This window comes from Diceros bicornis, chromosome 1 (assembly GCF_020826845.1).
Source record: "Diceros bicornis minor isolate mBicDic1 chromosome 1, mDicBic1.mat.cur, whole genome shotgun sequence".
Taxonomy (NCBI): Eukaryota; Metazoa; Chordata; class Mammalia; order Perissodactyla; family Rhinocerotidae; genus Diceros; species Diceros bicornis.
In genome coordinates this window covers 19825721-19842291 of record NC_080740.1, presented here as the reverse complement: position 1 = coordinate 19842291, position 16571 = coordinate 19825721, and the positions used below count along the sequence as shown (strand labels likewise).

Here is a 16571-nt window from a genome sequence, read left to right as displayed (position 1 = left end):
ACCTGTTTTCTCATCTATACAAAAAGGACTTGGACTAGATAATTTCTAATGTCCCTGACAACTTTTCATTCTTTTCTTCTATGTTATAGGTAGAACCATGTCAGTATTAGTTAATATTTAAACAGGTTTCAGTAAACCATGATGCTACTTGTAAATTCATTCTTTTATATAAAAGACCATAGGAGATATAATTATATTGCGTTCATGACTATTATAATGTAAGTTTTAAGGCATTAGGATCTAACTCAGCCTCTCCCACAGAAACAAAAAGTGGCATCAATATCAAATTAATTTCTAGAAACATTTAATTCAAGTACTGGAAAATTCGGCAATGAGTTTATTGCCCTTTCTGTCTGAGGAGGAAAGAGACTAATAGATCATAGTACATGCTGGTGGTTGTGTGGGAAGAGGCAGACTTAGGGAAGCTTTGCTTTTTCTGACAACTTAGTGACAGAAAGTAGTACGGTAGATTTCATCATGACACCCACAGTAAGGAGTGGCAGGTTGGGTTCTTGTGAGAGCAGATTAGGATCAGAACTTGGAAATTCAACATTTGTTCCTCATTCCTGTGCATTGCCTTTTTTTGTGCTCTGCCTGTGGTAGTATCTCCGTTTCCCCCCCTCTTATTACATTCCTGATTATAATCTTCCCTACAAGGAGTCATTTTGTTTCTTTTTCACTCAAGCTTTCTTCTTATAACTTCTCTTGAATGTCATTCACTCTCCTCCCTTCAGATGCATTGATGTTTTGTTGATATTTGACCTCCATTCTTTCACACATATATGCCTGGAAGAACAACATCAAAGTTATCTACCCATTTACCACTTCCCTTTTGCCTTACCTCTTCAGTAAAGGTTTCCTGAAAGCATCTTTATTGCTCTCCGATTTCTGCACCATGTCTATTTCACTTATAATTTCATTAGATAAAATCTATGTGTGATTCTGTTTTGTATATTGCCTTTTATATTATTAACACTCAGGAAAATAGTGTAAAAATTTCAGTCTGCAGTGCTGTCAATCTGTCACCTTTCATGCGGTACTTGAAAATTCCAAAAATGTAAATGAAGTAATTAACCTGATATGAAACAATGACATATAATTGACTTTCTAAATTAGTGAACTACTGACTCTTTTTTATATCTTTGCCATTTTATAGGGTTTCATATTGGCTAAATTGGCTACTTAACAAAAGGTGTGATATAACAAAAATTCTGCTTCCTACCGTAATAAATACTGATGCTTATTAAACGTCCTGTACTGTGCTGCCTCAGTATATTTATTTTAGATTCGTGCTGTTGAATTATTTCATACTCATGAAACTGAGGCAATATTTAATGATAGTGGAATATAGACCCTAAATCATTGACTCAACTAGTGGAATAACCCCCAAAGAAGTGCTAATGAACAGACACATAAAGGAAAATGAAATTTAAAAAAATAGCCTAGAGAATAATTCTCCTTCACTCACACGTAAACTCTTCCTCAATGTAAATTTTTCAACGCCATCTTGCATCAGAGCTATCATCAGATGTCTAAATGATAGGTTTCAGGGTTCTCCTCTTCCTGTTAGTGATCTGAAGTGCTACTCCAGTGTTTTCCATTACGGTGGATATTGATAGAGAACACTTAGTGTATGGTGACTGTTGTTTATGGTTCACAAGTATATGAACTCAGAAGTGCTACGTGTAGTATATGTACATGTTTTCTATCTGTGAAATGAAGAATACAGCCATATACATAGAGGTCAATAGCTACTTTCATTCCAGCCCCATTTTTTCTTCCACCTAATGTTTATATAGTTTTGTGCAGTAAATACAATCCTAAAAAGTCCTATCTCAAATGAACATATTTCAAACCATTTACTCCTACAGACTTTCGTTATCATTTCAGAAATGTGAGATGTGCTTTTGTAAGAAAAATGACTCCAACACATAATCAGAATCATGTTTAAAAATCCCAACTTATAGGATTGTCCTACATTTGTTGGTCAGTAGACCGTGCATTTAAACAGCCTTTTCAAGTAATTAGTTGAATAGAAATTTCTTTCAGCAACAGTATTCTCCTGAATGTTTAAGCAGCGCACAAGCTCCAGGTATTTAGCATAAGTTCCTAGGTAGGAGAGCCATCTGGATATCCTTGTTCAAATATTTTCAAACAATGTGGGAAGCCTGTGACTTATACTTATTATAATGATGTCACTTTCCTATTAAAAATGGGTGTCGGGGCTGGCCCGGTGGCGCAAGCGGTTAAGTGCGTGCGCTCCACGGCGGCGGCCCGGGCTTCGCTGGTTCGGATCCCGGGCACGCACCGCCGCACCACTTGTCAAGCCATGCTGTGGCAGCGTCCCATATAAAGTGGAGGAAGATGGGCATGGATGTTAGCCCAGGGTCAGTCTTCCTCAGCAAAAAGAGGAGGATTGGCAGATGTTAGCTTAGGGCCAATCTTCCTCAAAAAAAAAAAAAATCAACCTCTCCCCAGTGTTTGGCAACTCTAATAACCCACAATTGATTAATACGTCCTGTTATAAGAACATTTAGGTAGTCTTGCCTTACTTTATCAATGGGTCAATGCCTACATCAGAATCTAAAAGTAGGGACCCCCCCCCCCGTTCAATATATGCATATTAGGTCAATGCCACACCATTTTTGCATAAACCTGATCCTACATTTGAAGAAATATGATCAAAGAAGATTACCCTGTATTTCTAAAGACAAAAACTGAGAAACATCTGAGGGATAGAGTAACTAAGATCTGAATAAGAATCCAAATCTCAAATGTCTTTAGTCCCAAAATTTATATAGCACAGTGTTTATTTTCTTTATATCATCAGGAGTAAAGGCTGAGATTTGGAAAGGTCACCTAGCTACGTTTACAGTGAAACCGCTCTGTCCATGCCCACCCTTCCTTTTCGCCCACCAACACCACCAGGTTTGAGTTTATCACGGCAAACACTAAATAGTGATGACTGCATACTTTATGTGAAGTTTGGAGTTATTTTATACCCTGATGCATTCAGGTTTGAAATCATAAATATACCTTGCTTTATCTGATGTATAAATTTCATTTGAAATTTAGAAAATCAAATCATTTCCCAGTAGATTTATAGCATAATTTTTGAAATTTGTGCTTTTGACTTCTTTATGCTTTTCAATAGTCAGTGCTTCTTCATCTTTTAACTTTGTGTTTTCCCCTTTATAATCTTTAGTTGGGGGATAATTCAAAATTTAATGGGGTAGATAATATGACATTAGATTATGAGAGACCTGAAGTCTAAGATAAATTTACTTGATCTGATAGATATTAGTGAGTTGAATCATAATGCAATCTTGAGTACATGAGTACAGCAGTAGAGTGCTAGGCAGATTGGAAGGATGATTTAAGTTTGAATCGACAGTAGGTTAATGCTTAATTTCAGTTATGTCCTGTAGTGGACATTATGATACACAGCCCCGTCGCTCCTTCAATAAAGGACCTGTGCCCCAGTTCTTGGAAGTGCTTTCAGTAGACTGCCTTCAGCTGTCAGCCCCTCAGGGATTGCCTTGGCTGCTGTGGGTCCCATATTCAAAGACAGAACAGTGTGGGAGATTAAAGGCCAAGCCATCTGGGCCCAACTTGGGATGACTCTGAAAGCTCCTTCTAGGTCCAGAGCTCCCCCGGGGTTGTGCAAGGGTATTGTTGGACTTGTGTCTCACCTTTACCTCTCTCTGCCCATTCCTGCTTTGTTCCCCTCCCTTCCTTAGATGTTGATCCTAAGGGCACTCCTTTGTAAACATCCTGCTAAAGTCCATCTCAGAGTCTGTTTCCTGGGGGTCCCCAACCCACAATATGGTCTATTTCTAAATACACCAAACAAGACATCCCTTTAACTTCCTAACCATCACTTTCCCTGATCTATTCCATTTCTGTAAATAGCACCTCCATTCATTCCACAAATGATTTTTGAGCATCTATTATGTGCCAGTCATTGTGCAGGGAATAGGGATGTGGAATTGACTTGGCAACTATGGTCCTGCCCTCATGGAGCCTACATTTCAGTGGGAAAGAAAGACAGTGAACAAATCATTACCAGTATAGTAAATATTTTAGAAGGGAAAATGGAGGTTATTATATACAGATAGCCATGGTGTATAGACATGGTATTTGGAGTTAAAAGATCTAGCTATGCCACTTACAACTATGTGAATGTGGGCAAATCACTTACTTTCTCTAAGCATCAGTTTCCTCATCTATAAAACAGGTACATAATCCCTCAACTATCAATCTACTCAAAAAAAAATTGTGAGGCCTGCCTGGTGGTATAGTGGCTAAGTTTACACACTCTGCTTTGGCAGCCTTGGGTTCGCGGGTTCAGATCCCAGGCACAGACCTACGCACTGCTTATCAAGCCATGCTGTGGCAGCCGTCCCACATATAAAAAGTAGAGGAAGACAGGCACAGATGTTAGCCCAGGGCCAATCTTCCTCAGCAAAAAGAGAAGGATTGGCAACAGATGTTAGTTCAGGGCTATTCTTCCACACCAAAACAAAAAAGAAATTGTTCTGGACTGGCCCTCTGGCCTGGTGGTTGGGTTTGGCGTTGGGTTTTGGGTTTGGTGCTCTGCTTTGGTGGCCCGGATTCATAGGTTCAGATCCTGGGCACAGACCTACACCAATTGTCAGCCATGTTGTGGCAGCAACCCACATACAAAGTAGAGAAAGACTGGCATGGATGTTAGCTCAGCGCAAATCTTCCTCAAGCAAAAGGAGGAGGATTGGCAACAGATGTTGGCTCAGGGTGAGTCTTCCTCAGCAAAAGAGAAAAAAAGAGATTGTTCTATCTAGTGAGATAATCTATATATAAATACTCAGAATGTTAAGGATCTCTACAGAACTTATCTGAACCTGCTTTCCTTCCTAAATTGTGAGTTCTTCCAGAAGGTCAGAAACAACATCTTCCTCAACTCTGTAGTAATGATGTATTACCTAGAACAGTTGATAAATTAGAATATTGTTTTCCCTGTTTATGCCAGGTAACAGAGTATATAGTCTTTAAAATATGTTGAAAACAATACAGGTTAATTGGAACCAGAATTTTTTATAAAAATATTATTAAATTTGTAGAATAACTTTGAAAACTATAGTAAAATTTCAAATACACCAAATATCTATGTGGAAATTCAGTGTAAAGGTTTCTTTTCCCTAGCTGTAGTGAGGTATAATTGACAACTGAAAATTGTATATATTTAAGGTATGTACAACCTGATGACCCCAATATCTGTATACATTGTGAAATATTCACCACAGCCAAGCCAATCAACATATCCATCACTTCACACCTAATATAAAGGCTTTTAAGAGAAATTTGTTAAATAACATAATACTCTGGTTATCTACTATATATCTTTGTGGCAGTAAATCTTATCCCTTTACCTTTCTTTTTCCCAGACCAAAAGAAAATGGTATGCTTTAAAACTTAAGTACAGTCATGCACCGTATAACAATCCTTTGGTCAACGATGGGCCTCAGATACGGCAGTGGTCCCATAAGATTAGTACCATATAGCCTAGGTGTGTAGTAGCCTATACTGTCTAGGTTTGTGTAAGCACACTCTATGATGTTCACACAATGACAAAATCGCCTAATGACGCATTTCTTAGATGTATTCTTGTCATTAAGAGACGCATGACTGTATATTAACACTTTCCCAGCTGAATGTGTATGCCTGCCCCTGCTGAACCTAGTGAGGTCTTTGCCACTAAGTTTTTAAGCTGTTAAATGATTGACAAATTCTCTCTCTCTCTCTCTCTCTCTCTATATATATATATACACCCCAGTGTATATACCAATTAATAAAGGCTCATAAGTGATTTTTAAACTGAGTATTGTGAACATGCTTACTATTTATTTACATCAGAAACATTTCTTGCTATATAGTACATTTATAAACTTTTAATAAGTTTTCTCGTTTTTCCATCTAAGATTATATATTGTTACCATTTAAACATCTCCTTTGCTAAGCCTGCCTTAGTTTTTTGGACTGGCAATATTTAGTCCTTACTTATACTTTTATAATATATCCACTTCATATATATCCATTGTAATTTTCAAGTCTGTGTTTTATAATATCCTGTGTACTCTTATAACATTACATAATAAAACATTTTAATCGAATAAGTCACCTTGATGAACCCTTACACTGTTTTCTTAATATGTGACCTCTTTTACTTTTTTTCCATGCATTTAGCTTGCTGTTTTCTTGATTGGTAGAGTAAGTTTTTCAAACTGTTGCCTTTTTTCTCACATCATGTGTTTTTGTAAAGCACTAGTCTTTCCCAACTTCCACTTGTCAATCACTTAATATTTGGGGGTTTTTTTTCTTTTCTTTTTTCTTTTAAACCTACCTTACACATGCTTTTTTGTTGTTGAAGGAGCCTGCACGTGGCAGCATGGTCTAGGCCGGAAAAGAAAAGGAAGTTATTACTGCTCTCTTCTGGCCGCCTGCAATAATAAATCATAACTTGCCATTCCCTAACTGGTGGCTGGAGACTTATCTTCATAAATGCATGTGACCCAAGAAGTTTCAGTTTACATACCCCATCCCTTGGGGTTCTTGCCTGTGGAGAGCCTTTTCCTTCCTGAAATTAGACAAAGGTTGTAAGACTTGAAGCTAGGGCTTCAAAGCACAGGAAAAGAGAATGTTGTCTTATCCTGTTGCTACAGTGGAGCTCCAGCTGGCCGTGTTTACCTACCCAGGGTGTGAGGCTGCATGTCCATCTGTGAGGGGCTCAGCACAGCGCTAAGGTTTGCCCTTAAGTTTTGAACTTAGGAACCTTTGGAAATATTTCTTTTTCCTACATGGTTATTTTTATAGTGACAACTATATAGGTTTTGAGTATATGCTTAAAGTGCTAAGCGTTGAGCACAGTGAAACTATAAGATTTACCCATTTGCTAGAGTAACATTTAACTTCTGTGTTATACTTATACATACAGTGACCATATAATTTACCCTCCAATCCAGAACACTTTTAACAGTGAAAGGGGGCACTATTAATAATTATGCCAGGTCAATAGGCATAAACCAGGACTGTCCTGGGCTAACAGGAAGTATGGTTATCCTATTTATACCTAATTATTTCCTTTGAAAACATTTAAGCAAGCCCAAATCGCTTTACATAATCAAGGAGGAGGTGGTGGGGGTGGGTGTAGTAGTTGTATGACACTTCATAACTGCTACCCTGTCAGTGCAAATGTTAATGTCACTGGAGAGTACATAGATACTATATCAACAGGAAAGATACATTTTAGAAATTAGAAATGAATGTCAGGGTAATAATAATAGTAGCTGATAGTATTGATTGCTTACATGCCTTATCTCATACCCTTCAGCAATACTATGAGGTGACTGCTGTTATTCCCGTTTTTGTATTCTTATAATGATTAACCAAAAATAAAAATTTAAGGACATCTAATTCCAAAGCCTATGCATGCTTTTAACTACAACACTATACTGCCTTCCTCTGGACATACTTCATATCTCTGTGATTATCTTTTTAAAAATATAGTCACTCTATGTAGAAAACAAAGCTGTAAGGGGACTCTCTTTCTGCTAGCTTGGCACTGCTAAGCCATGGCTCCATGCTTTGTTGCTGGTCCAAGTAATTCTGTAAGGGTTCACTGGTGTCAGGAAAGTGGAGTTGCCACAGTATGGCTTCAACAGTTCTGCTTTAATTTTCAAGTGCATGGTGCTATTATTGGCCTAGTATTCTGATTACAGGATTTTAAACAGATATAATAATGAGCTCTTTCTACTCCTCGGCTGGGTGGTTTTAGAATTATTGAACCACATACTCTAAAGAAAAAGCAGCCCTTCATAACTTTTTTTCCTTTAAGGATCTATGGCTTTTTAAAAAATAATATTTGTCATTAAACACATTCTAGGTTAAGCTTCTGTTACCTTCTACATTGAGAAAGGAGAATGCACTAGTTTACACAAAGGGAGTAGTTTGCATTGTGTGTTTTTGTGGGATCATCTATTATAATTGTGTACTGTGTGCTAGGTTCTCTGCTAGTTGCTTTATATTTAGTTCATTTCATCTCACAGTAACTCTATGACTTAGGTGTATTTATCATCTCCCTTTTACTGGTGATGAAATTGAGATGCAGAAAGAGTTGAAATAATTCACTCAAGGTATCATTACCAGAAGTGGCAGAACAGAGATTTGAACCCGGGGAATCAGACTCCAAAGTCCTTGAACCTAACTACCACCCTCCTTACAAAGACTACTTACTTGAAAGCTTCTACTTTCAAAAAAAAATAGTAGTGAATGCAGATGAGAAGTGTGAACTGTGAGTAGCATGTGAGAGCTGAATGTCATACTTGTCTGAATTTCCTGCTGGGCAGTTTAGTCTTCATATTTCATCTACTTAAGTGTGTGTATTTCATTGTAATCACTAGAGGTGCTTCAAGAGCCTTGGGTGACAGAACCAAGGTTTTAATGTTGCAGCAAAGATGATATTTATTCTCTGAGTAGCATGCTATTGTGCTATTGGGATTGACTTGTACAAAAGAATCTTCAGGAAGACATTGACAGAAAAGACTCTGCCTAACCCAATGTCGGCTAATTAGTCATCTTGGCCCAGGGCACATTTTTAACCTGGTGGGTGGACTTGATAGCACGCAAGGCAGTGTGCCATATGCCAGGGGATATAAAGGCAGACATGTAAAGTAATGGGAGAGGTTTGTGGTGAAATACCATAGTTTATCAAACCACATCAAGACTACACTGAAGTAGAAACACTGAGTGTAATTATAATCCGCATGATGAAAATGTGAAGAGGTACCAGTTTTTCATACTTTTCAAACCTTTGAAACAACTTAATCTGAAATCTTAACTCAAGGAGCTCTAGAGGGAGCTAATCTATTTATATACATATATATTTTTAAAAAGACATCTCAAACCTCAACCATGCTATTAACCAGAGTGATGATTCATTCACGCTCACACAGTAGTAATGATCCTCAGATTTATAAACGTACAATAGTGTCAGATCCTAATCTGAAGGAAACATGCGTTATTTGATTTTCTTTCAGAATATGCTTTCCTGTACAAGTGATTCACATGCTGTACCCCTCACAGTGCATATGTGTAACACGTGTCAGAATTTCACAAGAAGGTGATGGCTTTTGCTCATGAAAGGCTTTGAAACATTTCCTTCAAAAGCATGTTTAAAACATATCATACATGCAAGATATGGACCTGCAAGCACATATATACATCCCTGCCCCCAGCCCACACTGGCCTGTTTCAGGAGGTCCTCTTGGACTTTAAAATATAAGACATATTTATTCTGAGTTGCCGTGACTGCTGTTCCACAAATATGGGAAAATGAAATTATCCATTTCTTCTTTTAGATTAGGGTGAAGACACCCCAGTTCAGAGTTCACTTCTTCCTTAGGTTGGTTCAATACCTAGTATTGGGTTGGATTCATAATTTCCAAAACCCAGGGCCCTGGACTAGAGATATGAAACTACTTCCAAAGACTTCCTGGCAGAGCACCCCTGTAACATCAACATCTCACTGCCTTCAGAAGCCTATCTTTTTTTTTTTTTTTTTAAGATTTTATTTATTTATTTATTTTCCCCCCAAAGCCCCAGTAGATAGTTGTATGTCATAGCTGCACATCCTTCTAGTTGATGTATGTGGGACGCGGCCTCAGCATGGCCGGAGAAGCAGTACATTGGTGCGCGCCGGGGATCCGAACCCGGGCCGCCAGCAGTGGAGCACGCGCACTTAACCGCTAAGCCACGGGGCCGGCCCAGAAGCCTATCTTTTAAGCTAAGACAAATGGACAGCAATGTTTTTATTTAATTTAGTGGAAGTAAAAGAGTCTTTGTGTTTTCCTTTGCTAAAAGTAGCTCATGGTAGAGTTCTGGAAGAAATGAAACCCAAGGAAAAGTTACAACAGCTTGTAGGTACAAAAAGGGAATTAAGGAACTTTTAGGGTGACATGAAGTGTTTGCATTTGGCCAGGTACTTGTGAAGGTCGTAGGCAGGTACAGCATTTGAGGACCTTGGAGAAAGCATGGTGAGATAGGTTAGGTAGACAGAAAAGGTCTACGTGGTTTCTGGGGAGAGATGGAGCCGCCCTGTGGAAGGGCCAGAGTGCACATAGAGAGGAGATCCAGGCCCTCGCATGATGCCCCTCTGGTCCTCTGGTCTTCATCCCGCCAAATACTTTTACACTCTGATAAGCTCTCCTATCTTGCTACAGTTCCTTCATGTTTAAAATCTTACTCTTACTCTGGAATGAAAAAAAATAATAGAAGGGTTTTTTTTTGCCTCTCAATTTCAACCTCATCAAAAATTTTAATAAGATGAGCCAGCATACAGATGGTATATGTTTTAATCTGTTCAAAGTACTTGATATTTATTGGGTTAGTTAAGCTTTTGTCAGACTGGGAACATACAATACAGTAAAGGAAAGAACAGACTAATTGTGATTAATCTAAGGTGGGAGGAGTATGAATAGATACATGGATAGAATTAAGAAGGGGAAACAAAAATATCAGGTGATAGCATCAAATATTTGGTGTTAATTCTCAAATCATCAATATGATTTATAGAAATATCTAATTTTCCCTCTTATCTGAGACATCATTTATTTTGGAACTGTAATAATAATTTTTAAATACTATTGATAGTCTGTTTTTGCTCATGGCTATTTCTATCTTGGCATGATTTTTAGCATTTCAACACTCCTTACAGATCTGGAACTCTTTTTTTTTTTTTTTTTTTTGGTCATTTGTTAGAAATGTCCAAGTCAGTGAAATACTGTATATGTGAAAAAGGAATTAATCAATTGAGTTCATTTATGTAAGAGTATTATGATATATTACTGAGAAATAGACCCCATGTGATACAAATGAAAGAACACAGAACCTCAAGTCATGGTCAAGTCAGAGTCATGTCACTTTGTATCTGTGTGGCCATTAACCAGTTTCTCAGCCTCAGTTTCCTCCTCCACAAATGGGAAAAATGATATGTTTTGCATGGATTTCAATATTGTTTCAGAATAAAATGAGAATAAATATGTATTCATTTTGAAATTTGTGGAGTGCTACTCAGATATAAATAAATATTATATACACACAAATAAAAACTATATTTTAATTGTAACTTTACCACACATAACCTATTAAGCCATGGAACTTTAGGATGTGGATGTCTGGGGTATCAAATTCTTTTTGTCACTTTTATCCAACTAAAGACATTATAACAAAAATGGAATGCCATCCTTTCTTTTTGAAAGATTGGTATAGGTGTTAAATTGATCTTAAGTGTAATTGTTTGAAGGGATCACTTAGCAGGTACTTCTTAGTTCATTCAAGTATACATGGAGACATTGAGATCAGAGGGTCTCATCATTTGTAGAGACTAAAATCTCTTGAAGAATCTAATAAAAGCTAAGGATCCTCTTCCAGATATCACCTACAGACAGAATTTTGAAAGGAATTGCAAAGGTGTTCATATCCGTAGATCCTAATAAAAACCACATCTCCACCTCAGATTGACATATGTAGGACTTTGGTGATATGATTTCTTCCCTTTCAGATTTCTGGGTTTACCAGACTATTGTGGTCTTCTATTATAGACTATTATAGAAGTCGTTTTCCTGCCCAGCTGTGCCTCCACTCATCCTTGCTTTAGCTATATTCCATCTAAGGTCTGTCTCTTAAACAATCTTGATTCCTGTGTTCAGTCTATCCCCACCATTGCCGCTCTCCAGCATGTTTCATCAGTGCTCATTCCCAGTGGAGGCAGTGAGGGAGGGAAAAGGGGTTATGAACCAAGCTAACAAATGCAAGAAGCAGAGGCTTTGGACAGAAATGGTAGTTGTTTGTAGTTCCAATGCTACCAAATTAGGTTGCAGCAAGGCTGAAACGGAGGTAAATAGTCTGAAAAACTAAACTGTTAAGATTTTCACCGATTTACAATTCTGCTAATCCTGAACAGTCAAATATTTGAAATTCTTTGTTACTGGGTTCATTTGTAAGCAGCTCTTCATTGAGATCCTCTGGAATTTGACCATTCCATACCTCTAGTAATATAATATGAAGGTGATATTTAAACTGTAGAGGACTATAGCAGTGTAAGGGAGTATCATGCTGGATTATAAAGTGATTTGATGTGATGTGAAGATGTATATTGTTACTTCCATTGTGTGAAATGTCAGTCAGATGGACAAACAGACCAAAGCTTTTTTTCTCTGATAGTATCTAACAACTGTATTTTTTTCCAGGTTTGTAGAATTTTAAAACCCAGATTTTCTACTTGTGCTCTAAATCCTCAGCCTATGAAGTCTTAACTTTGTATTGTTTCACAAATGGCCCTCAATATTTAGTGTCTTCAGACACCACCATCTTAAATAAGTCAGCATATGTGGAACAACAACCACAACAAAATCCAGGGCAAATGTTTTAAAATGCAGACATTCTTAGAACACCAGAAGAGCATGTTCTTATTTTGTAACTTCAGCAACAATCACTCTAGATCTCTAAAAGTGTTACTATTTAGAAGATGAGAATAAGGGCACATAAGTTCTTCATGGGCCAGGTGGATTCACTATTGTGGAATTTGAGGTTTTATTATGTAATGTAGATTTAAATTTTTATATTCTAGTGCCAACATGATCCAATGAGAATCTATTTTTAAAACAAAATCTGGAAGGTAGCAAACTACTTAATAATGAATGGGAAGTATTGGAGTATTATCTTATGCTTTAAAACATATTATTGGTATTGCAAGGTGAATTTTTGTAGTAATATTGTGATGTTGATAACCAACATTGACTTTTAAGATTTCCACATTATATAAGCAGAAAACATGGGGTACAAAGATTTAAGGTGTGGAAATGCTGCTGAGGCAGCATTAACAGTGAATTAGATTCCCATTAGGTAGTGTTCAGTGAAAGGGGATGTGCATATGCGGGAATTACAGAAATTTAAAAGAGAGAGAGACACTTTTAGTTCCAAATGCCAACAGGCATCATTTGGTATCAGAAACATGGCTTGCAGTGTTCACTGTATGAGCTTTCATCACCATTCAGAATTCTCTCTTTTTTTTAACTGCAGTAATATATTTTTGATATACAATTCATAGAAATTAATAGCAAATTAATTTCTAGCAAATGATAGGGGCGGCCCTGTGGCTTAGCGGTTAAGTGCGCATGCTCCGCTGCTGGCGGCCGGGGTTCGGATCCCGGGCGCGCACCGACGCACGGCTTCTCCGGCCATGCTGAGGCCACGTCCCACATAGAGCAACTAGAAGGATGTGCAGCTATGACATACAGCTGTCTACTGGGGCTCTGGGGGAAAAAATAAACAAATAAAATTATAAAAAAAAATAGCAAATAATAGAGAAATTTCTCTTTTTTAGAGGGAGAAAAGACAGTTGATACAAAGAAATAGTGAGAGCATGGCTATGAAATTCAAGGCTACTATTTTTTTAACAGTAATTTTTTATTGTTTTATTACATCTGTTGTGTCAAACTAGAGTCACTCACTAGTGTTAGTAGATTAAAACCTTTTATGATTCTTTTGATGTACAACTGTTATTTTTCAGTTTCTTCATCTTGCAGACCAGTAACGAATTCTTCAGTTTCTTCAGACCAGGCAGCTCTTTTTTAAATTTTAGAACCATTTAATTTTATAGAAATAACACTCTATAGAAAGAAGTTAAAATGTAATCATTTGTCGATATAAAGAAATATATTAGAAAGCAAAATGATATTGATAGGCTTTGAAGAGAAAGATCTTTGTGGGCATTTAAAACAGCAAGGAGTCAGAAGGCCATGGCTAAATTGGAGAAGTCAAAGCAAGATATCTTTCTTTACTGATGTGCCATCTACTGAAAATTAGTAGACGTTCGTCCTAAGTATCTAACGGTGAACCCCGGGTGCTACCCTCCCTGAAGCACTGACATAGGAAGTGGTGGAGGAATCTCCTCAGGAATTCCTCCTCTTTTTCTCCGTGATCCCTTTAATCCTTGAATTGTCAAACCACATGGAAAATAATAGAGCTGCATAGTTTCAAGACTTAAGTGGCATTATCTTTTTAAAAGAAAATATTAGGTCTTTTCACATCTCTGGACAAGAATAGGGCATGTGTTCAGTGTAACTTTGAACAAGCAATGCATATTGCTTTTTCATTTTTAATATAGTATTATTATTATTTATGACTAAACAGGCTACACCCAGTAGGGAAAAAATTATAGCCAATATTTTATTGTCCTTTTTTAAAACAGATGATTCAACGAGAAGCAGATGTAAAAAGTAAGGTAACTGCTGTGGCGTTGACAGACTCTGTTCACAATGTGTGGCATCAAGAAGCTGGCAAAACGATTCGAGAATGGATGAGAGAGGTGAGACTGGATTTTTTCAATGCTGAGATGAATGAGTGTGAGCCTTTATATCTTGAGCCCCCACCAACTTATATCACCTCCCACCCCCAAACTCCCTTTCTAGAGGCAGAACGTTTAGAGGGAATAGAAAAAACTAGACATGGTTGAAATAATAATAGAAAACCCTGCTGAAGAACAAATACTATTTTGAAAGCCCTCTGCCCTTTTCTTTGCTTTCTATAGAATATTATGTATACATACAATATACAGTAGGAACTTTGGCCAAAGAAGTTCATGATCTGTTAAGAGATCGTTATTCCCTGATACTTAATTTTTCCACCAGCTGTTTAGCGTTGCTGCTGCTTAATTACAGGAAAGCAGCTTAACGTACACTGGGTCTCATACTTTTCTTGAAAAGTGGCACTTTTCTATGTGCCACTTTTAGATGGATTGGCTCACTACTACCGATGGGGGAGAAGGAGTAACAAGCTGAAATGATGTTTTACTCGATCCTTGAGCCAGGGAAAACCCAGAGGCTGCTCATGGTCCAGCCTCAGACTAAGAAGGCTGCTTTTCACACTTCCTAAGAGCTAGTGAACCTGAAAACTAACAAGGACTCATTGAACATGTTCCCATTTTTTAAAAAACTTTCAGCCCATGATTTCTTTTATATCCTATTACAAATATAGAACTGAAATATCTCTTTTATTTATATTTACCTTTCTGATATTATAAGCAATTGACATTAGCCACACCATTCTATAGCAATTGTTTGGTCAAATCATGTACTTTTATTTATATGAATGAGCTGGTTGCCCTTCCTGATTTTCATCCAATTTTTGTTAATAGAGTACCCAGGCATTTATCTAGCTGACCTGTCACCATAGATATGGTGTAACTTCTCCAGCCCTTGTGGTGCACTGTAAGGACCAGAGAGTTAATGTTTGAAAAGAGTTTTGAATAAATAGAAGGACTAGGCATATAATCCCGTAGGGGTGTAATCATAATGTCACCAATCTGTTTTCACTGTTGTTATTATTCTCCATTAGAAAAAGTACTTTCATCTTGCAAAAGTCTAAAATATTTTTACTCCATTCCTCATAATGCTGTTAAACGTATAACGGTGGGTTTTTTAATCTATTCTAACACCCAGGTGTTTTCTGACCACATTGCTTTTCATATTTCTCCTTTCACAATTTAGCTACATCCTTAATTGTCTTTTCCAAGGGCCTAAACTTTTTCAAGAGAAATTTTGTGTATTTCTTGCCTATACTTTTTTTATGCTATTTGTCCAAATGGATACAGAGACAGTTCCCAGCATTATATAAGTACGGTTAATAAATGAGCTGTTAATACCTTTTGCCCCCAGACATAACCAATATGGAATTTAATACTTGTCCCAAACTAGAAACAGCCTTGTTCATCATTTTTTAATTGCGAGTTCTTCATGTCTCATTGCAGGTGACATATATAACAAAATTTATTTAGCTTTACTTTTTTAAGTATTCCTAACTAAGACTGGATTAGGCATCGCCTTCAAAATCAGAATATATTAATCTGTGCATTTTTTCTTCTGACTGAAATAGACAGTAGTTGAATTCATCTTAATTTAATCAAAGCAGTCATTAATTTCTTTGCAAGCATAGCTTTTATAAAATTTCTTAAAATTTTATAAATGACCTAGTTCTTGAATAGTTTTTTCAATTCCCTCGATTATGCCTTAGGCATGAAGCAGCATGAAGAGTTTTATATTATGACATACCAAAATTCAAACCACAGTCCATCACTTACCTAGCTGTGTAGTCTTGGGCAAGTTTATTTAATCTCTTTGAGATTCAATTTTCTCATCTATAAAATATAATACCTACCTTGCAAACATGGTTGGGACATAACATATGTACAGAAATAGCACAGTTGTTTGCACTTTAAAGTTCAGTAAATCACAGCTGTTATTGTTGTTACCTTCTCACCCCCAAATAATATAAAATACATGAACTGTATTCACCTTTGCTTGATGATTTGCATATTCAAAACAACTTACAAAAGAGAAGTAATTTCAGAACAAGGAGTGAGGAGAACTGAGCCTTTAATAATGATGCTGGCTTAGTCACTCACTAGGTAAATCAATAATGTACCAGGTACTTTCTCTCCTAGGACTCATTGTCTTGGGAAAGCCACTCCATCTTTCTGG

The 16571-nt window shown here is 37.1% G+C and overlaps 1 protein-coding gene across 10 annotated transcripts in view; it reads left to right on the top strand.

The window, feature by feature from the left end:
* Positions 1-16571, top strand: part of FAM172A (family with sequence similarity 172 member A) — a 412528-nt gene that overhangs the window by 258557 nt on the left and 137400 nt on the right. For 9 of the 10 annotated variants that reach the window (XM_058530416.1, XM_058529948.1, XM_058530498.1 and 6 more), the window contains one exon: positions 14285-14401. The exons of the other annotated variant lie outside the window; for it this stretch is intronic. In XM_058530416.1, coding sequence (XP_058386399.1) covers positions 14285-14401 — 117 coding nt within the window. The remainder of the gene's footprint in view (positions 1-14284; positions 14402-16571) is intronic. 10 annotated transcript variants of the gene reach the window in all.